This window comes from Periophthalmus magnuspinnatus, chromosome 24 (genome assembly GCF_009829125.3).
Source record: "Periophthalmus magnuspinnatus isolate fPerMag1 chromosome 24, fPerMag1.2.pri, whole genome shotgun sequence".
In the NCBI taxonomy this organism is placed as follows: domain Eukaryota; kingdom Metazoa; phylum Chordata; class Actinopteri; order Gobiiformes; family Gobiidae; genus Periophthalmus; species Periophthalmus magnuspinnatus.
The window spans coordinates 1,064,348-1,086,690 of NC_047149.1; the positions used below are offsets into that span (position 1 = coordinate 1,064,348).

Consider the following 22,343-nt stretch of genomic DNA (forward strand, 5'->3'; position numbering starts at 1 on the left):
AAGATCAGCTCCATATGCATGAACATGAGTACGGTGTAGCAAAAAGCCCACATGGTAATACAAGGGTCACCAATAAAGGCCCGTGAAAGTCCTTTTTGTACCTTACTCAGTGTACATTTACTGATTACTGATCACAGGATTTTGATTATGCTGATCTTACTTTAATTATAGTCTAACTACATTCACTTGACACAACTTTCTCAGTGGGAAAAATAGCCTACATAATGCATTTATTTAAAACAGTCCTACCCTGCAAAATTGACTTTTCAGAAGTTTTAAGCCTAGCAAGCAGTCTATGATTTTCTTCCTGTACCCATTGGTGGGATCTCATTTCAGCAGTTCATAGGTGGCGGTGTCACTGAGGAGGCTGTTCACTTTAGCCTCGTAATCAGCTGAGTTCAGGATCACGGTGCATCTCCCTTTGTCAGCTGGCAAAATGTTGATGCTGTGGTCCTTTTCTAGTGTAGTGAGAGCCTTCCTTTCCTCTGATGTTATGTTGCAGAAGCTGGAGAAGGAGGAAGCCATTGATAGACAGCTGTATTACAGACTCTATCTTGGTGATTCCATTCCTTGTATCTATGGTCTCCCTAAGATCCACAAAGAAGGAGTTCTATCACATACAATGTGGCCAAACTGAAAATCAAAATTCATGATCTGGAGCCTTTTATTGCACATATTAATGTGGTGGATCCAAACATCAAGTTCACACGAGAAGAAGCCAAGGAGAACAAACTGGCCTTTTTAGATTGTGCAGTAACAATAGAAGAGGACCGGCGACTCCAGGTAGAAGTTTACAGGAAGCCCACACATACGGACCAATACCTGCTGTTTGACTCACACCATCCACTGCAGCACAAACTCGGAGTGGTCCATACACTACAACACAGAGCTCAAGTGGTGCCTACAAATACAGAGGGAAAAGTGAAGGAGGAGCAACACATGGAAAAAGCCCTCTCTGCTTGTGGATATCCAAAATGGGCCTTCAATAGTTCAAAATGAGCTAAAATACAGGACAGCAAGGAATCTGAACCTAGAAGGAGAGGTGTTACCATCCCTTACACTGCGGGTGTGTCTGAGAAACTTCAGAGAATCTTCTGACAGTATGAGATTCCTGTCTTTTTCAAACCCACAAACACTTTAAGGCAAAAATTGGTTCACCCTAAGGACAAAATTCCGAGCCATAAACAAAGTAATGTAGTCTACTCCATTCAGTGTAGTGAAGAGTGCACTGAGCGTTACATTGGAGAAACTAAACAGCTGCTCCATAAGAGGATGTACCAACACCAGCATGAGAGTTCCTCTGGACCCCAGCCTGCCGTACATCTCCATCTTAAAGCCACTAACCACTCCTTTGTAGATAGTGATGTTCAGATCTTAGCCAGAGAAAAGAAATGGTTTGAGAGGGGAGTTAAAGAAGCTATTTTTGTTAGGAAAAAGAATCCTTCCTTAAACAGGAATGGGGGCCTGAGACATAATCTCTCCGCCATCTATAACTCCATCCTCAGACCCAGAACAATGAGAACAATAGCAGGGTCGTTAAGGGCTGAATAGGGTAGTTTCAGCTGAAACTGGAGACAATAGCTGTTTACAGTTTCAGTGTGGTTAGCCCCTCCCCTCAGTTAGATTTAAAAGGCAGTGGCCACCAGCATCTGACCAGAACTGAAGAATGGATGAGCAGTGAAACGTCTTCACTCCTACAAGATTTGTCCAGTTGACAGATTTAACTTCGTTGTTTGCTATGGATCAGACCTGGACGACTGAGGGTCTACACAGATAGTTTAGTATTAATTTTATTTAAGCAGATTTTTTTCATGATGGACGTACTTTTCTTTTTACTTGAGTGTTTTTTGCTCCAGTATCTTTACTTTTAGGCTACTTCAGTAACAAATGTGAGTCCTTATCATAGCTCTTACTTTGGTTCTTTTGGTTTGTCCAGTGAGCGCATGTGCCATACTGTGAGTGTGTGTGAGAGCGCGCCCTCCATTGTCCACACGGTGCACTGCAGACGCTTCCCGCTCCTGCCGTGCGCTTCGGAGCTTAGCAACGCCTCCAACTGTTGCTTCTCGACAGCCAATTAGCGACCGGCTCGGAGCACAGCTGTCCAATCAGGAACGGCCTTTTCGGCACCAATTTAAACCGAAGCCGAGCACTTCCTGTTTGGTCTGATCTGCTACAACCATCTGCAACAACGAACAACAAACACACCGAACAGAGCTGTGCACCGTGCGGCCTCCAGAGCGCAGGACCAGTGTTATAAAATCTGTTTTTATTGGGCTTGTAAGGGAGCAGAGCTAACGCTCCGCGAGGACACGGACACGCTGCGGCGCGTTACCGGAGCGATGCCGTCCCGTGTGAACGACTACGAGGTGCTACTCACCATCGGCTCCGGATCTTATGGACGATGTCAGAAGATCAGGCGCAAATCGGACGGAAAAGTGAGTCGTGTTTCCAGCAATAGTGCAGTCTGTGTTTAAAGGAATCGTGTAGGAAAGAGGCGGACTCCGTGTCACCCATGGACAGTCGACAGAACTGTTAGATTGTATTTTGTTTTGTGGTGACTGCCTTTCTTATCTAGATACTTCAGGCTCAAACTAGTCACTAGTCACCTTTTCACTGGGGTGTTAAAGATCCACTAGATAACATTTCTGCTTGTCTCCATGGAGATGTCGTTGCTTTGCTCTAATGTTCCACAGTATAACAATGACACACTTTTCTGTCTCACATGTCTTTAATCACAAGTGTTTTCATTGCTCAACAGTCCCTTAAAAACTTTCACTTTTGCAGTGAGCAGGGTCTCCAGAGCTGGCCTGTAATGCCATACTGTGGAACATCCCCAGGTACATAACATCACCATGGAGATGAGCAAGCTGGCTAACTCTACATCAGAAAAGTGAAACAGTGCATCTTTTAAATGTATTTAACTTTTCTAATGAGGTTCTGCTGCCTGCTTGTTTCCCTGGTGATTGCTTTGCCTATGTTCCACAGTGTGGTATTTAAAAAATATCAGCAAGGTGAAAATATGTTTATTTTAATGCAATAACATGTCTGTGGAGACAAGCAGATAGCCGAACCTCAGCTAGCATTAGCAACCACCACTACTTTAATGTCCTGTTTTCATTCTGTTTGTCCTGCGTGTAGCAGTCGGCATTTGGTTGATCAGTCGGTCAGTGTGTATTCATAGTTGGACAAAATGTGTATTAGTTGACTGATCATTTTATTTAGATAAGTATTTACATGGGACAACAGCAGAAAAGAGAAGTTAGTGAGTTAGCTGAAGTTTTTATATTTTTTGTTATTTCTATCTAAAAAGGTAGATTAAACTCATGATTCACAAGTGTAATCTGTCTTTATATAAGTGCATTGTTTCCCAGTACTTTTTTCTGCATAAATAGTTTTTGCATGAACTCCCCCTGCAGGTGTGGTCTTGTGAGTGCACTTTGGGTCAGATGCACAGAGACGTGTAATACTTTTGACAGCTTTTGCCACGCCCACTTTGTAGTCAACTAATCGATGATCAGGACATGTCTTTAGTCGACCAAGAATTTATTTAGCCAGTTAAATCCCTCCCTATGTGCCCTCAGATCCTGGTGTGGAAGGAGCTGGACTATGGTGCGATGGGGGAGAGTGAGAAGCAGATGTTGGTGTCAGAGGTGAATCTCCTGAGAGAGCTGAAGCACCCAAATATTGTGCGCTACTATGACCGCATCATCGACCGCTGCAACACCACACTCTACATCGTCATGGAGCACTGCGAGGGCGGAGACCTGGCCAGCCTCATCAGCTGCTGCATTAGAGACAGGTCAGCTCGTACTCAGCTCGTACTTGGGGGCACCAACACCGCTTCTTTTATAGCAACTTCTGGCTTTTTTTTTTTTTTTTTTTGAAAGTGGCAGGTTGTATTTCTTTGGGTTTAGTTAAATTTCATTTGTATAATCATTTAACTGCTATGCAATATAATGGACAATATTTTTGTTTTGTTAAACTGTAAATTGTCTTCATAGTGCATAAATTGTGCCTTCATTTTGATGGAATTTTCCGTGTTGATGACACAGGTAGAGGTATTCTGAGAAGTACAAAAATACAGGAATTAGCAGTTCTCTGTGTTTTTCCCCACAAACCGCGGCTTAACCACCAAACCCAGTCATAACTACAAAAACAACATAGAAACCTGTCATATGCACTTTAAGCTTCATGTTTTGTCTGTGCTCTTAGGCGCCACCTGGAGGAGGCTTTCATACTGCGGGTGATGGCTCAGCTGGCCCTGGCCCTGCGTGAGTGCCACAGACACAGTGATGGCAGGGCCACAGTCCTGCACAGAGACCTGAAACCTGCCAACATCTTCCTCGACAGCAAACACAACGTAAAGCTGGGAGACTTTGGACTGGCCCGCATCCTCAACCACGACACCAGCTTCGCCAAGACCTTTGTGGGGACACCCTACTACATGTCTCCTGTACGCAGCGGGTATTACAGTCACTTGCATGCATGTCACCTAGAGAATGGGAGGGCACCTGGCACACAGGGTTACAGGAGGGTGGGGTATGGAGCTCAAAAGTCAAAGCCCGTTGAGGTTCTTTTAAGTAAATCTCCCATAAATTTTTTCCCCACAGGACTGTTGGCCTCTGTTGTGCCTTTTTATTCTCATAATTTAACTTTCATATATATATATATATATATATATATATATATATATATATAAATTTTCTTCCCCTGAGAAGGCAATGGGAAATATGAATGGGAAATGCAATATCAAGTGCTATGCTTGCTTTCATTTTCAAAATCACTGCTGTTTTTTCTCTCCTTTTTTTGTTTTGCATGTACTAACTGTGACACCCTTGTCTCCAGGAGCAAATGAACCAGATGTCCTACAATGAGAAGTCTGATATCTGGTCTCTGGGCTGTCTGCTTTATGAGCTCTGTGCACTCTCGTAAGTATCTAAAGTTGGCCTTTGAAAAGATTGGGCCTTTGATTGACCTGTTTGACCTGTTCCCTGTGTGTCCCAGGCCTCCTTTCACTGCCTTTAACCAGAAAGAGCTGGCAGAGAAGATCCGTGAGGGCCGCTTCAGGAGGCTCCCATACAGATACTCTGAGGAGCTCAACTCGCTGCTTTGCAAAATGCTGCATCTCAAGGTTCTACTCTACTGCATTTGGCAACTGCACAACACCAGTGTCAGGAACTAGGCTTTATCTGTCCTGGAATATCAGCCATATCCGCTTGTGACTTCCAAATCTCATCAGATCTCAGAAGCTAAGCAGGGCTGGCAAAGTTTATTTTTCCCTTCCACACCTCCTATGGTCAGCATTTATAATACTTTAGCCAATTACGGTGAAGTGTGATCTGCTAAAAGGAGCAGATGCTTTTATTTACTACTTCAGAACAATATCAAGATACTACATTTACAGGAATAATGAGAAAGTTGAAATTATGATCTGGGTAAAAAAAAATTGATGTATACCTTTTGGCAAATGGCCCACACCCATGATATGTATTGATAAACAGAGGTGGGTATTACTCAGTTACATTTACTCACTAACTTGAGTTGCTTTTTAAGTACAATTTCTTTAAATTGTACTTTTCTAGTGGCATACTTTACTCCCACCCCCCATATTTAAGTAAGTTTTGGTTACATTTCCCACTGTGTGTAAATTTACAAGTGACAAAAGCTTTATGTTGACAATATGAACATCTTTGAACCAGGTCCGTCAATAGAAATTTGAGGGCCTGGGGAATACTTAGTAATACTTTACTTACTTGGTAGTAGTTTTCCCAAATAATTTCTTGGACCACTACTCTGTAATTCTACTTATGTAAGACTAATGTTATTTTAAAATAATATTACTTTAGTACAGTTTTTGGCTTCTCTACCCTCCTCTGATGTTACATATGGATCCAGCTAAAATATATTGAAAGATGATTCAAATGAGTAATTATGAGCATAAGCATTGTTATATTATAAGCTCCAAATGGCTGTTTCAGAATCCAGCCCTCCATGACTTTTACTGTGTTGTTCAGGATTACCTGCGACCCTCAGTGGAGTCCATTCTCCAGTGCAGCTTGCTGTCTGAGGTCGTGGCTGAGCAGCAGAGAAAGGCCCAGGAGAAAGCCCAGAGAAGGTCTGGAGACTGTCCCCAGCAGACCCCCACTCCCTCCACCCCCACCCCACCCACAGCTAGTGAGACCCAACTCAAACTGAGAGAGCAGGCTGTGAAGGAGCGCGAGAGGGCCCTGAAGGAGAGGGAGGAGAGGCTAGAGAGTGAGTCTGCTACACACACACACACGCACACACACACAGTTACCACTGATCAATAACACAGAACTGGTTGTGTTCATCTGACATCTCAACATGCAGAGTTGGTGGACAGGTCAGAGTTTTATGGTAGAATTTGCTGTTTAACTGTCAGCTTGCACATTATTTGACCTGATTTCTCTGTGCCTGTTTTTGTTTCATATAGAGTGTGAGGCTTTGTTACTCAAGTTAGACTTTAATCTTATTTTAGCAAAAATCTGTCCAAAAAGAACAATCCTAGCTGGAACTACAACAGGTGAGATGATTTGTGCTGTTAAACAAGTCCCTCTGTGACAGTCACAAGCTAACTAACATTAGCCAACAGTTTTTCAGTCAGTCACTCACCTTTTTTGTTGAAAATCAAACTCCTAACCAGGACCATGAATGCTTATATTATTCATAGGCTCCTAAAATGTGGTGTTTATTTATTTTTCTTCAGTTTTAACATTTATCTGGTGTTTGCATTGTGTAACCATGATTACTGCTGAACTTTCAGCCATAGACGTGCATGAAAACTATCAATAGGCCCCTGCCCTCTGAAATCATATCATAGTTTCTAGAATGTGAACATAATATGAAGCAACAAGTGAGCTCATTTGTGCTGTTAAACAAGTCCCACTCAAATTAGATCAAGATAGTTTTGGCCAACTGTAGTTTTTCACTCACTGAGCCATAAAACATGTAGTTGTGTGGCTATATATAACACACAGGGAGAGATGAAATATTGCTTCAGAAAACGTTTTGATACATAAAGTTGGAGATGATTCCTCCTCCTGTCCTCATGCAGTCCTTTTTTATTGCTGAATTGTTTGGGATTAAGAACCAATGTATTGGTTCATGTGTTTGTTTGGTTGTTTTCACCATGCTATAGCCCTGTTTATTTCCTGCTAACTTTTAACAGAGCTGGGTTTTCCAGTCTCTGAATTCACTTTGTAACATTTTGTTTTGCAGAAAGAGAGCAGGAACTTTGTGTGCGAGAGCAGCTTTCCAATGAGAAACTTGCCCGGTAAATTTTCATTTTTGGGAGGGGGGGTCTTTCCTCTTTTTTTTTTTTATTAATTTTTTTTTTTTTTTTTTTTTTTTAAAGAGCTGAAAGTTTACTGAAAACTTACAACCGCCTTCACCAGCAGAGGGAGCTGTCTCCGTTTTATTCCAAAGACATAGGTATGGGCTTGAGCTGAGGAGCACGGGACACAGTACCTTCCAAACATTTCACTCTGAATATATATGCTTATTAACTGCATGTTTATATCCATATATTTATTCCTTATGACTTATGTAATAAAGACATTTTAACAATTTCTATCAATATTGATACTTTGCAGTAACGTCATGCTGGGGGTGTACTGCATGTATACCTATGCTGGAATGTTCAGCAATTACCATGGAGATGCAAAGCACACAGGAGTAAACAATGCCAGATCTTTTTAGGATCCAAGTCTGAAAACTCAAAATTACAAAATGGATTTAAACAACACATTTTAAGGAGCATGTGAATGAGTGTTTATAGTTTAAGGGGTTGATTTTTAACAAAAATGAGAGTGACTAACTGAAAAAAACATTGGCTAATGCTAATTTTTGATTTGTTTAACAGCACAAAAGCTCACCTGTTGTAATTCCAACCAAGTCAGTTCTTTATGGTCAGATTGTTACTCAAATGAGACTATAATGTGAGCTTTGTTTTAGCACAGAGCTTCAGACAAAGCAGTACCTACAGTTAGCATCACACCCCCATGGAAAGTTGATGACATCAACTGCAACGTATCAATTAATAAAATTCATATTGTTTCTATTGTCTTTTGAAGGTTTTGCATGTGTCTTCCAACCCTACATCTGACCAAACTGAATACATTTCTCAAAGCAGTTTAAAAAGTTGATGCACTCTCTGCTGTTTCATAGCTTTGGCGGATAAAACTTCACCGGGGAAGAAGAAGGTGCATTTTGCCGGGGAGAGCAAAGAAAATGTGAGACCGCTGACCGCTGAGTCGCAGCAGCTGATCCTAAGGAGGCTCCACATAGCTAACCTGCGTGCCCAAGCCCTCAGTGACATGGAGAAAGTGTGTCAGGCCAAGAGCAGGCAGATCCTTGGCCTCCGATAACCACAGAGACACAACGACTTGTATATGTTAATATGATTGTAACATAAGCTAGATTTAATTTAAAACTAACAGATATTGTTATGATTGTTGGTTGTTTTACTAATTTTATAATTAATGTGTTTTATGTTTTTGGTGTGAAAATATTTGATTCTGATGTTGTATCTTCAGGCAGCTAGTCGTTCTCCAAAACCCAAGTGCAGTAAGTAATTGTAGATCAATATATGGTTGTCAAAGGTATCGAAAATCACATACTGATACTAAATCTAGTATTAAAACTATTGATAGGACAGAAATGACCCTTTCCTGAATATGTTTAGAATGATGTTTAGCTGTATCTTTCACAAGTATGACACAGACTAGTATATACCCACAGACCACTGTGAACGTACTGGACACTGAGGAATTACACACATATAATGCACGTGAGAATAGAAAAAGTACTACCATTTAATGTTGGAAATCGCATGTGTTTTTTGGGTTTTTTTTAATTATCATTTTTGTATGGGAATTGGTATCGGAAATTTTAGAACCATGACAACATAGCTCAGTGTTTGTTAAAAGGCCAATGTAACACAACCACTACAGCATAGTAAACATGCATTTACGACTACAAGCTAGTTAGACAACTTTGTTTTCTAAATATATGGTACTATATAATGGTAAGTCAAATTCCAGAACTCATACAACAAACAGTCTTCCCCAAAGGGTCATCACTCAACCATTTTCATACCAAAAGACTTATGTTTGTTTGATGAAAATGAATCAGGGGAGGGTTATGGACCATATTTTTGTCACTGAATGTGTGATTTGGACTGAAAAGGTTTTAAATGGTGGCACAGAAACAGATAAAAGAATAAATAAAAAAAAAAACCATCCTGTTTATGCAGTAAACTGAACATAATGCAGATAACTAAGTTAAGCAGATCAAAAGCCAATAAAAAGAATAAAACAATATTACTTATTAATTTAATGAGACCATAATTTCTGTATTTATTTATTTTGTTATTTTTTGAGACCATAATTTCTGTTTAATTCCTCTCATAAAATGTGTTGCGTAAAATAACGTCAACATCGCGCGAGAACACAGCCGCTGTTAGCGTGCTTAGCAACCGCTGCTGATTGGCCCACAGACATGAGCTCCAAAGTCCGACCAAACATGTCCACCCTCTCCATCTCTCCACCAATCATTTCCTGCGGCCTGCTCAGGGGGCGGGACTCCGGGTCACGGGTCTGTGTGGAACACCGGCGGCCCGGGTGCAAAACTTTTCGCCGTCTGCAAAGCGCGGCTCGTCGGCAAAACACTTGTGGAAGCGGCCGGAGTGCAGAGTAGCGCAGAGGAGAGCAGAGGAGCGCCGTGTGCCTGCCACAGCACACCCTTTACTCTCACTTTTGTTCGTGTTTCGGACCGAGGCTGTATAACCGTGTGTGATGACCCGACACACCGGGGACGCCCGTTAGCCTCGCTCCGTATTGTCTCTGAAGCTCCAACGATTAGCTCGAAGTCGCAGTTCCGCGGTCAGTGGGCTAACCCAGCCTTTATGCGCTAACGACAAGATAAGGAACACTACTTTTTATCTGGAGGAAGAAAAGAAAGATGGCGTGTGAGCCGAATCGTGCCCGTTTGCTGTGTATGCTGTCCATGACTTTCGGCTTCTTCGTGGTGGAGGTGGTGGTGAGCCGGATCACCTCGTCCCTGTCCATGCTGTCGGACTCGTTCCACATGTTGTCGGACGTCATCGCGCTGGTCGTGGCTCTCGTGGCGGTCCGGTTCGCGGAGAAGACTCAGGCCACCAACAAGAACACGTTCGGCTGGATCCGGGCGGAGGTGATGGGCGCCCTGGTCAACGCCGTGTTCCTGACCGCGCTGTGCTTCACCATCGTCCTGGAGGCGATCGAGCGCTTCACCGAGCCACACGAGATCGAGGGGCCCTTGGTGGTGATCGGGGTGGGGGCCGCGGGGCTCCTGGTCAACCTGCTCGGCCTGTGTCTGTTCCATGGACACTCCGGCGGGGGGCACGGGCATTCGCACGGCGCAGGGGGAGGGGGGCACACGCACGGAGGAAAGAGCCACAAGGCCAAAGCTCTGAAGGCTGGCTCTTGTGGAGAGGAGACCAATCACCTGGTGAACCACAGCAGCCCCGGGGACGGCCGCTCGGACCGCAGGAACGGTAAGCCTCGCCATATGTCTCCCTATGTGACCCATTTAAGATGTCCACACACATGATCACACTATTGATCTGTTACAGCTGTACCTGTTTTATCTGTCCGTATTTCAACAATGTGCCCGGGATTAGAACATATGTGGAAAAGAAGACATCATTCATCCCAATCTACACACGCTCTGGAAATGAATAGAAATAGGGTTGTTAGAAGTATCGAAAATCAGATACAAGAAACGAACCTTTTCCAGAATCGCTATAGAATGATCTTGAGCTTAGTTAGACTAGTGCAAGACGCACAGACTAGTGCAAGACGCACAGACTAGTGCAAGACGCACAGACTAGTGCAAGACGCACAGACTAGTGCAAGACGCACAGACTAGTGCAAGACGCACAGACTAGTGCAAGACGCACAGACTAGTGCAAGACGCACAGACTAGTGCAAGACGCACAGACTAGTGCAAGACGCACAGACTAGTGTATGTCCATGGATTACACACATATAAGCACACATGTTAACTAAGGATGGAAGAATAAACAACGCTTATTGTGATTTTTTTTTTTTTTTTTTTTTAAAGGTTGAAAATAATTGTTCGGGGACATTTTATGTAATTGTGATAATCGCCAACAAAAATGATCGTCTTGAATGTGCACAAAAACGTAGTAATGATGATCTTCTACATTATTGTTATGTTCAATTCAAACTTTATTAAGAACATATTATGTCTGGTTCATAGTGAATAGCAAACCCCCCAAAACACACAAATTATAATGTATACAGACACAAACACCAATGTTGTTTTCACAAAGTTCAATACTATAACAGTTGTTGACTGGCCATAATCGTAAATCGCAATTATTTTAGCCATGATAATCGTGACAAAAACTTCAGTATAGTTCCATGCCTGGAAAGTATTATTTAATGTTGAACAGTCTACCTATTGCATAAAGGGTCTTTTCTATTATTGTGTTTTTAGAATCGCTATTGGGTACCGAGTATATTCCTTAGTATCAAAAAGTGGTTTGAAATTGTATTGTAACACCACTAGTAGTTCTGATGCGTAAATCGTTCACTCATAAAACAGTTCACTCTTGCGTAGTAATTGTGAATGTAAGTGAACGTACTTTTATTGACTCTGTAGTTCATTGTGGTAGAATTTTAAGCGTGTTCATTGCACTCGCTGATAAAAGGAAATATTTTGTTTTTGATAATCAAACGTTGATTTGGTGACAAAGTGAGGAAGTGAAAATGAGTGCTTCTCTTGTTGAGTTTCAGAATGGAGCTGATACTGGGGCGGACGCAGGGCTGCAACATTAATCACAATGAACCAAAATCGCAATTTGAATGGACGCAATCAGCAAATCATTAAGGCAATAATTTTTTTTTTTTTTTCTTTTTTTTAAGCAAAACTATTCTGCAAAATAGACTTTTCAGAGCTTTTGACGATGTTACAGTTGTTTCCCCTCACCATTTACTCACCCAAAGTTGTATTTGGAGTGAATTGTGCATGTTTGTGTAATCTGTAAGCACTTATTTTCAAAACACAATTTTGCTGATCAAGTCCCATTTTCATCTCCATCAGCATACTCCCACTCTTCTGTACTTACATCGTTCTCCAATTTTATTTTTAAGAATAAGATTCGGCAGTGTCGCGTAGTCATTTTGGTACAAATAGAAAAAAAATCCTCTCTTCGCTTGTGTGATGTTCTCTTATCCATAGGAGGGGCTGACAGCAGTCATTATCTGCACTGTACAGACTAGGGTTGGCAAAAGTATCAAATCTGATGCAAATTCATATTAAAACCAGTATTGAAACTAGATATTTATTTGAGTAGAAACTGATGTTAAAACAATCACATTCACAGGACAGAAATGAACCTTTCCTGAATATGTTTATAATGATGTGTCTCTGTATCTTTCACAAGTATAAGTCACAGACTAGTATAGACCCATGGACCACTACAGCACACATGGGAATAGAACACAAAGTACCAACATTTAATGTGGAAAATCACATTCTATTGTCTAAAGAAAAGATGTTTTTATTGTCATCGTGGTATCAGAATGATATTGAGTATTGAGTCTATTCCTTAGTATCAAAATGGAGTTTGAGATTTTAGTACTGTGACAGCACTAAGTAGAAAAGTGTGTTTGATTTCCACGTTCCTCCGCAGACTCCAGAGTGATGTTGCATAAGTACAGTCCTTCCACATTACTGATATAGAAGCCATTTGTGCTGTGGACAGATGCCATGCTCATGTCTCCTGGACACTATGGACGTGAACAGCCCAGACCTGTCAGGAAGTGTCTGAGCTCCAAACTACACAAAGGCACATCAGCTGCATTCCATTAACTCTATTTTATAAATGATTTACTTTTGCATTGCTACATGTAGTGTACTGTAATGTACTGTAGTGTAGTGTAATGGTAGTGGTAGTGTAATGTAGTGTACATTTAGTGATGCAAAAATTTTAAACTCCATTTCAATACTGAGGAATAGACTCAATATTGATTCTGATACCACAATGATAATAAAATACTCTTTCTTTAGACAATAGAATATGATTTTCTACATTAAATGTTGGTACTTTGTGTTCTATCCTCATGTGTGTTATATGTGTGTAATCCTCAGTGTGCAGTAGGTTCATAGTGGTCCATGGGTGTATACTACTCTGTAGTATACACCCATGGACCTTGTGAAACATACAGAGACATCATTATAAACATTGCAAAGAGTCATTTCTGTCTTGTGACATTTTTAGTATCAATACCTGCTCAAATTTCGATACTCGTATTAGAATCGATTAGTATCTGGTTTTCTTTTGGCAACCTTAGTTATTCATTTTTAAAGACTTAAACAAGCTATGCAAAATTGACTTTTTTGACCTTTTAATCATGTTACATGTAATACTAATCCCAAAATAAATTTTAAAAGGGAATTGAAGGCACCAGTTTGGATGTGTTGCTTAAAGTGGACCTATTCTACAAAATTTTAACCATCTTCTAACAGTTTCTTCTCACCATTTACTCACCTGAAGTTGTATTTGGAGTGATTTGTCCATGTAAGTAATCTTTAATTGCTTATTTTCAAGACGTCATTTTGCCGATCAAATCTCGTTGACACGCCCACTACTTCATTCTCCAATTTTATTTTCTTAATTGATGATACTAGTAGGATTCAGCAGTGTTGCGTAACCATTTTGGTACAAGTGTGTGAAAAAAATATGTTACTCGCTAGCACAGCTATCCATCAGAGGGGCCGACAGCTGCACGGCGCTTTGTTGTGATGATGTTTGTGGTGACATCAGCTTCCATTGCGTACCGTAGTTTCTTTTTAACATGTTAGTGAATTTGTTTCTCCTATTAAGTCATTTGAGTTGAACATTGTGGATCATTATGTTATAATTTGGACATTTTAAATCATAAGATAAGATATGCCTTTATTATTCCCACAGTGGGGAAATTCCAATATTGCACCGCACAGTTACAGAACAGAAGGAAAATGGTACATGCAATAAAACAAGATAATAGATAAATAGCTTTAAATAATTTAAAAAATAGACTTAAAAAATCTAAGCCCCTCTCTTCTTGAGAGGGGCTGTTCTCTCCATTTCTCTGGTGTTGCCCGCGGGGAGCGGCAGCGAGCTGGTGTGGGCTTGCTCATTGCCCCACAGCTCAGCCGCTTCGTGTTGGGGTTCACTCCGGTGAACGAGAAGGTCGCATCCCTGCGCCTTCGGGTCGGGGACAGGTTTCTCACTGTTGTGTCGGCCTACGGGCCAAACAGCAGTGCAGAGTACCTGGCCTTCTTGGAGTCCCTGGGAGGGGTACTAGACAGTGCACCGACTGGGGACTCCGTTGTTCTCCTGGGGGACTTCAATGCCCATGTGGGTAATGACAGTGACACCTGGAGGGGCGTGATTGGGAAGAACGGCCTCCCTGATCTGAACCCGAGTGGTGTTTTGTTATTGGACTTCTGTGCTAGTCACAGTTTGTCCATAACAAACACCATGTTCGAGCACCAGGGTGTCCATCAGTGCATGTAGCACCAGGACACTCTAGGTCGGAGGTCGATGATCGACTTTGTTGTCATGTCATCTGACCTCCGACCGCGTGTCTTGGACATTTGGGTGAAGAGGGGGGCTGAGCTGTCAACCGATCACCACCTGGTGGTGAGTTGGATCCGCTGGCGGAGGAGGAAGCCGGACAGACCTGGCAGGCCCAAGCGTATTGTAAGGGTCTGTTTGGAATGCCTGGCTGAGCCTTCTGTCAGAGGGGTCTTCAACTCACACCTCCGGGAGAGCTTCTCCCTGATCCTGGGGGAGGCTGGAGGACGACTGTCGGACGGCCTCAAAGAAATTCTGGCAAACCGTCAGACGCCTCAGGAGGGGGAAGCAGTGCTTCACCAACACTGTTTACAGTGCGGGTGGAGAGCTGCTGACCTCGACTGGGGATGTTGTCGGGCGGTGGAAGGAATACTTTGAGGATTTCCTCAATCCCCCCGTCATGTCTTCCAAGGAGGAAACAGAGACTGGGGACTCGGAGGCGGACTCGTCCATCACCCTGGCTGAAGTCACTGAGGTAGTTGGCAAGCTCCTCGGTGTTGTGGGACTGTCTTGGTTGACACGTCTCTGCAACATCGCGTGGCGGTCGGGGACAGTACCACTGGAGTGGCAGACCGGGATGGTGGTCCCTCTGTATAAGAAGGGGGACCGGAGGGTGTCTTCCAATTACAGGGGAATCACACTCCTCAGCCTTCCCGGTAAGGTTTACTCCAGGGTACTGGAGAGGAGAATCCAACCGATAGTTGAACCTCGGATTCAGGAGGAGCAGTGTGGTTTTCGTCCTGGTCGCGGAACACTGGACCAGCTTTATACTCTCCATCGGGTCCTCGAGGGTTCATGGGAGTTTGCCCAACCAGTCCACATGTGTTTTGTGGATCTGGAGAAGGCATTCGACCGTGTCCCTCGTGGTGTCCTTTGGGGGGTGCTCCGGGAGTATGGGGTCCGGGGCTCTTTGCTAAGGGCTGTCCGGTCCCTGTATGACCGGAGCAGGAGCTGTTTGCATTGTCGGCAGTAAGTCAGACCTGTTCCCGGTGCATGTTGGACTCTGCCAGGGCTGCCCTTTGTCACCGGTTCTGTTCATTATATTTATGGACAGAATTTCTAGGCGCAGCCAGGGGCCGGAGGGGGTCTGGTTTGGGAACCACAGGATTTCATCTCTGCTGTTTGCGGATGATGTGGTCCTGATGGCTTCATCGAGCCAGGACCTGCAGCAGGGACTGGTGCGGTTTGCAGCCGAGTGTGAAGCGGCTGGGATGAGAATCAGCTCGAAGCTCTCGATTTACCGGTCAATCTACATTCCTACCCTCACCTATGGTCATGAGCTCTGGGTAATGACCGAAAGGACAAGATCGCGGATACAAGCAGCCGAAATTAGTTTCCTCCGCAGAGTGGCCGGGCGCACCCTTAGGGATAGGGTGAGGAGCTCAGTCACACGGGAGGAGCTCGGAGTCGAGCCGCTGCTTCTACACGTTGAGAGGACTATGTCTCGCTGGCCTGGGAACGCCTTGGGGTCCCACCGGAGGAGCTGGAGGACGTGTCTGGGGTGATGGAAGTTTGGGAGTCCCTGTTTAGACTGCTGCCCCCGTGACCCAGCTCCGGATAAGCGGAAGAAAATGGATGGATGGACTTTAAAAATAAACTAAAAATAGACTCCAATGTAACATCTCTGTAAAGTGACTTGAGTAAATCACGAGTGTCATGTGTCATGAGTTTATAATTATAGAGCAGACACAAGCACAATAGGTCTTCTTTAAAATGAAAATTGATTAATTTATCTTGGAATAAAGTGGCAGGTATTATTCTATTAAAACCAATCATTCAATTGGTACATCCAGAGAAAGTGTTTTTATGTTTTTGTACTCTGTATCACTGCAGATGAACACAGATTCTTCTTAGTTTGTTCTGCTAAAGTCTGCAGTATTTCTTGTGTAAATTGTGTAAATGAAAGCAGTGAGATAGCAGTCTGCTGTGCTGTTGTAGCATCCCTTTCTCATCTGCTGCTGCTCTGACTCACCCTGTCGCCCCCACACTCTAAAACCATTAGACACCTCCCCCTGCACACACCTCTCTCTCTTTCTGCCTCTTTCTCTTTTGCTCTCACCCTCTCTCTCCTCCTTCTTTCATTATCTCTGTCTTCCCTTTTGAAACCCTCTCCTCTGTATCTTCCACTATCTTACCTTATCTCTTGATTACTCGCTGTCCTCTTTCCCCATCTTCTCTCTATTCTCCCTCTTGATCACTCTTTGTCTTTCACTCTCTCTGTGTCGTGCTTGTCTCTTGGCTGCAGTGTTGAATAAGCCTGGTGGTGCTGGTGATGGCGCTGATGTTGGTGCTGGTGCTGCTGTGTGACTATACGTGCACATGGCTGATGAGCAGTTGAGCGTGTGAGAGTCAGAGTCAAACTTTACCAACGCTCTATGTTTAAACATCTGGTTTTCTAAAGTAGTGACACCTAGTAGGCCTGTCACAATAATTAACTCAAATTATCAACATATCATTCAGTATATGAAAGCTGTGACACGATGTTTTAGAGGTCAGTATTTATCGTGAGTACTTTTTCTTTGCCAAAGTAGGGAGATTTGGGGTATTTTTTGTTGTAATATATGATTTGAACTGTAGAGTGTCCCTTTTATGGCTAATTATTGGTACATTCTGCTGTTTATTTGTTGCAACTCATGTCTTTAAATGGCAGTATTTATGGTTTAATGAGATTGTCTTATTTAGTGGCATAAGATGGTTTCAATGTTATCGTTTATCCGCATTATATATTGCTTCAAAATATGTTATTGTGACAGTTCTAACAACAAGTAATCAACAGAGTTGTTTGCATACTGATGCTGGAGTCGACAAAAGCTCTGATACCCAATTTTTTTCAGGTATTGTATCGGCAAGTACTCGAACCAAATGACCGATCTGATGCCACTCTGTGTTTTCCAGTATGAGAACCCTATAGAGGCGAACGGCCACTGTTGGCATCTGCAGCTTATGCTAACGCTAGGTTAAATGCACGCTGCAAAAATAAAAAAAACACTGATAATAACAGAAAAGCCATTTGTGTGACCTCTTTGATACCTTCATTTAACCTTTGGTCTGGACGCTGAACTTGGTAAAATAACTACGAAGAGTGCAGCCCGACAACAGCCTAACAGACTTTGTTTACTCTGCATAATGAGCCACATGGTGAGTGTCTTTTTACAGGCCTCACTGCTGTTTTTATCCACGCTCTGTGGTACAAAGTGACTAAGTAGAAGTCAAGATCATTATACATTTGACTAATACTTAAGTCCTCAAAATCTCATTTATTCTCAAATATTTTCTTTAGAGAGAGCCTTTTATTTTTTGCTCTACGTAGCCTGAGTCTACTTCTTTACCCTAATTCAATTCATTTATTTTTGTAACGCCCAAAATCACAACAACAGTTGTCTCGAAGGGCGTTCATGTTTTGGTTGATGGGGGAAACCGGAGTACCCGGAGGAAACCCATCCAGACACGGGGAAAAACATGAAAAACTCCACACAGAAAGGCCTGGCGACCCGGGGATCCAACCAAACCCTCTTGCTGTGAGGCATGAGTGTTGCCACTCAGCCAAATGTCCTATGTGGTATCGGACTGGTATCAGTATTTGCGATTGCAATAAGGCCAAGTGCCATAAAGATATGGTGCTTTATATGCTAGTGTTTTGTAATGAACTCTAACATCCATAGATTTGTTCATTGTAAAATACAATTCTGACCTCAAACAACCTCATAATAAAAAGACTCTACTACTGACTGTAGTGAGCAGCGTATTTTCATTCATATATTTTTATTTTTGAACCCTGATCCAAACTCAAAATCATAGTTGTAAGTAAATACAAGACAGTGGGCGGAGATTGGGGGTAGGTAAAAACAAAGATTTTCTAAACATTGCAGAATTACTCAAACATACATGAATCAATCAAAATGCAACACATTCCTGAAAGTTAAGTAATGATAAGGGAGTAGGAACATAGTTAGAAGCACATAAAAATAGATTTAAAGTTCACCTGTGAGACAAAAATGTTTTGTATTATCTCATTGTCTCTTATAACAGGCTTTTTACATTGTATAGTGCTAGTCAGCTCATACAGAACGCTGACATGAATGTTGGTCATTCAACTCATTTATAGTGAGTAAAGATTGGAAAACCTGAAGACGAACTTATAATTAACCTGTGTCCTGTTGTGCAGAATTGGAGTGCAAGGACAACACGGAGGTGCAGGTGAACGGCAGCCCTTACTACGAGGACCCCGACTCCACCCAGTTGAACCTGCACTTTGATGATTTGGACGCGGCCCCAGACTCTTCTCAGCTGAACATGCATGGGGTGTTCCTGCACGTGCTTGGCGATGCGTTGGGCTCCGTCATCGTTGTGGTAACCGCTGTCATCTTCTACTTAGTGTGGACGCCTTGCGGTGATGACGAGAACTGCGTCAACCCCTGCATCAACCGCCACAGCACGGACCACCGCCACATCAACCACACCATCGTGGACCTCCTAGAGGGGCCTTCTGCCGCGCGCATGGCCGGGCCCTGCTGGGTGCTCTACTTGGACCCCGTGCTGTGCATCATCATGGTCGGCATCTTGCTCTATACCACATACCCCCTGCTTAAAGAGTCAGCCCTCATCCTGCTGCAGACTGTGCCCAAGCAGATCAACATGGACAGTCTGAACCAGCGGTTACTGCGGCTAGAAGGAGTGCTGGCCATCCATGAGCTGCACATCTGGCAGCTGGCTGGCAGCCGCATCATTGCCACGGCACACATCAAGTGCCACGACCCCACCTCCTACATGGAGGTGGCCAAACGCATCAAGGACTTCTTCCACAACGAGGGCATCCACGCCACCACCATCCAGCCCGAATTCGTCACCTTCAACTCAGACAACCGTGACTCCCAGTGTGAGCTGGCCTGTCGGACAGTGTGTGCACCTAAACAGTGCTGCAGCAGTGCTGACAAGGCCGACGGCAAAAAGAACAGTGCAGAGAGTAAGATGGCGGCCTCTAGTGCTCTGGAGGTGATCAGTGAGATGCAGGAGCAGCCTGTCCAAGTAGGGGCCAGAGCAGAGGAGCGCAAGGAGGCAGAGTCCTCTCTGTAAGACCAGTCTAGATGTTTTAATCTAGTGTCTGTGCGCTTTAGTGACCTACTCTTATATCACTTGTATTCTTTTGTTTCAGCCTGAAGTTAAATTTGTAATTTTTTTAGAAAGTATTTATGATCCCAAATGTTTTAGCTTAAATTGGATAATTTAAACAATTAAGATCTATATAAATATTTATGCAAACCTGCCTGGTTTTGGGTCCCTTTCCTTCAGAGCCATTCCCAGTGCTCCTGACATCTTTTATTCTGAGATGCAATTCCACTGATGGGTTTCTATTCACTTCTAACATTATGCACAATGTCCAAGTCCTTCTGAAGTGCGCTGGGACCAATGTAAGCCGCTGGAGGGCTGTGTCATCAGACCGGTGATGCTCCAGTGCTGTGTACACACGGGTCCATCGCTTACGCTGTCATTGTCAACACTCCTGGTTTTGGAGAAGGCAACAGGAGCAAAGACATGCAAACTTCAACCTGTTCAGCCAATGTATGATGTCTAGTACTGTGTGTGTGTGTGAATGAGACATGAGCCATATTTTGGCTCATCCCACATGGACTCTCCTGTCTGCTTCTCCAAACTCAATGTTTTGTAATTCCTGCTGTACACACCCTCCATCCCTCTCTTTCAGAACACTAAGCCTTGATTATTTATTTCAAATGTCCTTTGGAGAGCTACTCTTCAAAAAACGCAAATCAGAATCATTCAGATTTAGAGTATGAATCTGAATTTCTGTGTTTTGGTAATTTTAGGGTCATTTAAATCATTTTGAGTCCATCAGATGAAGAAAACGGACCTTGTCAAAAGTGCTCCTATTTGGATTGATCTTGTGATTTGATATCTTTGCTGTGTAACTGTTCCTGTGCCAAAGCTTCTGCTGGACTAGGCCTGTCACCACAACTCTTTTTCACATATGATAAATTACTAAAGAAAAACACCACGATAAAAAAATTCAATTGAATCTACTTTATACCAGCGACACGCTGACTCTAAAGCAGGAGCATCCCAGTGAACTTTGTCCCATGTGAACTATGTTGTAAAAAATGTGATTTATAAAAGGCACCACTGAACACTTGAGTTAGTTAATTTTAAACGGTTTGCAGTGGTCCAAAGTTATTGGCCACTTACAAAATGTACTCTGACCATCCCAATTATGTGCTGCAAAGGTCATGAGTTGCTGTGCTAGAAACACAAACCAACACTAGCATGCTAACTGTGCATTACCTGATTCTCTGACAATAAAAAATTTGATTCACGGCATTTTGACCTCAAGATCTGCTTACACAATATATCTGTACTTGGTCAAGACACATTTTCCTCAAGTACAAGGGGGGAAAAAAAATTGGGTACAGGCATAGACGGTATATGTAAATGTGTATGTCAAATCTGCTAGCCACCGCATTCTAAATAGGAAGTGAGCCTGGGTGTGCTCCATCGACTGACTCCTATTCACTTTATGTCAAAACTGTGTCCCCTCTCTCTGTAACTGCTGCTGTCATTTTGGTCTTAAATGCTCGTATTAACCCACTCTACATGATCCTGGGTTTTTAATTTCCCTTTTGTCTGTAAATCAAGAGATCAACATTAATAACATACAAATCAGGCACCTTCTTTTCCCGAGGTCGCTCCTGTTAGCGTTAGCAACCAGTTTGATTGACAGCATTGCTAAGCGCTCATTCCCTGCTAAACCAGCGGTGCGATGTTGACAGCCTCACTCCGGATTGGCTCTTTGGTTACTATGATACTCTCAGTCGGAATTCCAAATATGGAACTGGACTCCAAATTAGTCCCTAAAACTGCTAGCCTCAATGAGCTTCATTTGACTGGAGCCAAATGCTGTGGGTGACATCGCACTCACTTAGTCCACTTCTTCAGACAGTCTATGGGTAAAGGCCCCTTAAATACCAAAAAATTTAAAATCCATACTGTGTGCAAATAAAAGGTATTATTCTATCATGTGTGTAATAAGTTGATACAGTAAGTATGGTGACAGGCCTACATAATACCACACCATTTTTGGTGCTCATTACTATTAGCCATTACCCCATCTTTCCCCAGTATGGCTCCTGTCATTTTAGACTATTTATTCAACCTGATCTATACCTCTGTTTTGAATGCTGTTGCACTGTACACTTATTTGCAAGTATTTGATTTGTTTTGCAAAGGACCATTTCTGCTGTAGTCAGTTTGTACAAATGGGATAGTTATTTTTTTCTGGAGCATTTTTTACTAAGTATTATGGTACATTTATTTTTCACATCACATTGTGTCCTATGTACAATATTGCCATGATTCAGAAAAAAAATATTACTTCAGAGCAAATGTGCACTGCTCCAATAAACTGTAAAAGAATACGGTGTTTTTTTTGTTTTGTTTTGGGGGTTTTTTTTCTCAGAAATTCGGAATTTAAATTTGGGAAAAATGACAATGTTTTCTATATGAACTGATTTCTATCATGTGGAAAATGTTGACTATAAATGACTATAAATGGCACATTCTCAAATGCATGCTACACTATGGCATAACTGTAGCTTTTGTTTATTTAAAAACAAAATATCTAAATGAGAATGAATGCTGAAATAGTCTAAACAGATTATAGATTATGGTCATATTACATAATTAT

The 22,343-nt window shown here is 42.6% G+C and overlaps 2 protein-coding genes across 3 annotated transcripts; both read left to right on the plus strand.

The window, feature by feature from the left end:
- The first annotated feature begins 2,164 nt into the window (after window positions 1-2,164).
- nek2 (NIMA-related kinase 2) lies at window positions 2,165-9,234 on the plus strand. 2 transcript variants are annotated; one of them, XM_055232199.1, is made up of 9 exons: window positions 2,165-2,435; window positions 3,582-3,799; window positions 4,213-4,453; window positions 4,846-4,928; window positions 5,005-5,131; window positions 6,015-6,255; window positions 7,240-7,294; window positions 7,376-7,452; window positions 8,188-9,234. In XM_055232199.1, exons 1-9 carry the CDS (start codon window positions 2,340-2,342, stop codon window positions 8,385-8,387), a joined length of 1,338 nt encoding a protein of 445 aa, XP_055088174.1. In that variant the 5' UTR covers window positions 2,165-2,339; the 3' UTR covers window positions 8,388-9,234. The 2 variants fall into 2 exon arrangements, with proteins under 2 accessions (XP_055088174.1, XP_055088175.1); XM_055232200.1 differs by lacking the exons at window positions 7,240-7,294; window positions 7,376-7,452 and having other exon boundaries at window positions 2,330-2,435; window positions 8,188-8,850.
- Window positions 9,235-9,585: 351 nt separating this feature from the next.
- Window positions 9,586-22,071, plus strand: slc30a1a (solute carrier family 30 member 1a). The gene is made up of 2 exons (XM_033991179.2): window positions 9,586-10,555; window positions 18,816-22,071. Exons 1-2 carry the CDS (start codon window positions 9,982-9,984, stop codon window positions 19,721-19,723), a joined length of 1,482 nt encoding a protein of 493 aa, XP_033847070.1. The 5' UTR covers window positions 9,586-9,981; the 3' UTR covers window positions 19,724-22,071.
- The last annotated feature ends 272 nt before the right edge of the window (window positions 22,072-22,343 follow it).

Bases quoted from the DNA above. Each gene is read 5' to 3' on its own strand.
- nek2 (XM_055232199.1), top strand. From the start codon at position 2,340: ATGCCGTCCCGTGTGAACGACTACGAGGTGCTACTCACCATCGGCTCC. The intron at 2,436-3,581 runs GTGAGTCGTGTT...ATGTGCCCTCAG, and splicing joins GGCGCAAATCGGACGGAAAA to ATCCTGGTGTGGAAGGAGCT. The intron at 4,929-5,004 runs GTAAGTATCTAA...TGTGTGTCCCAG, and splicing joins TATGAGCTCTGTGCACTCTC to GCCTCCTTTCACTGCCTTTA.
- slc30a1a (XM_033991179.2), top strand. From the start codon at position 9,982: ATGGCGTGTGAGCCGAATCGTGCCCGTTTGCTGTGTATGCTGTCCATG. The intron at 10,556-18,815 runs GTAAGCCTCGCC...CCTGTTGTGCAG, and splicing joins CCGCTCGGACCGCAGGAACG to AATTGGAGTGCAAGGACAAC.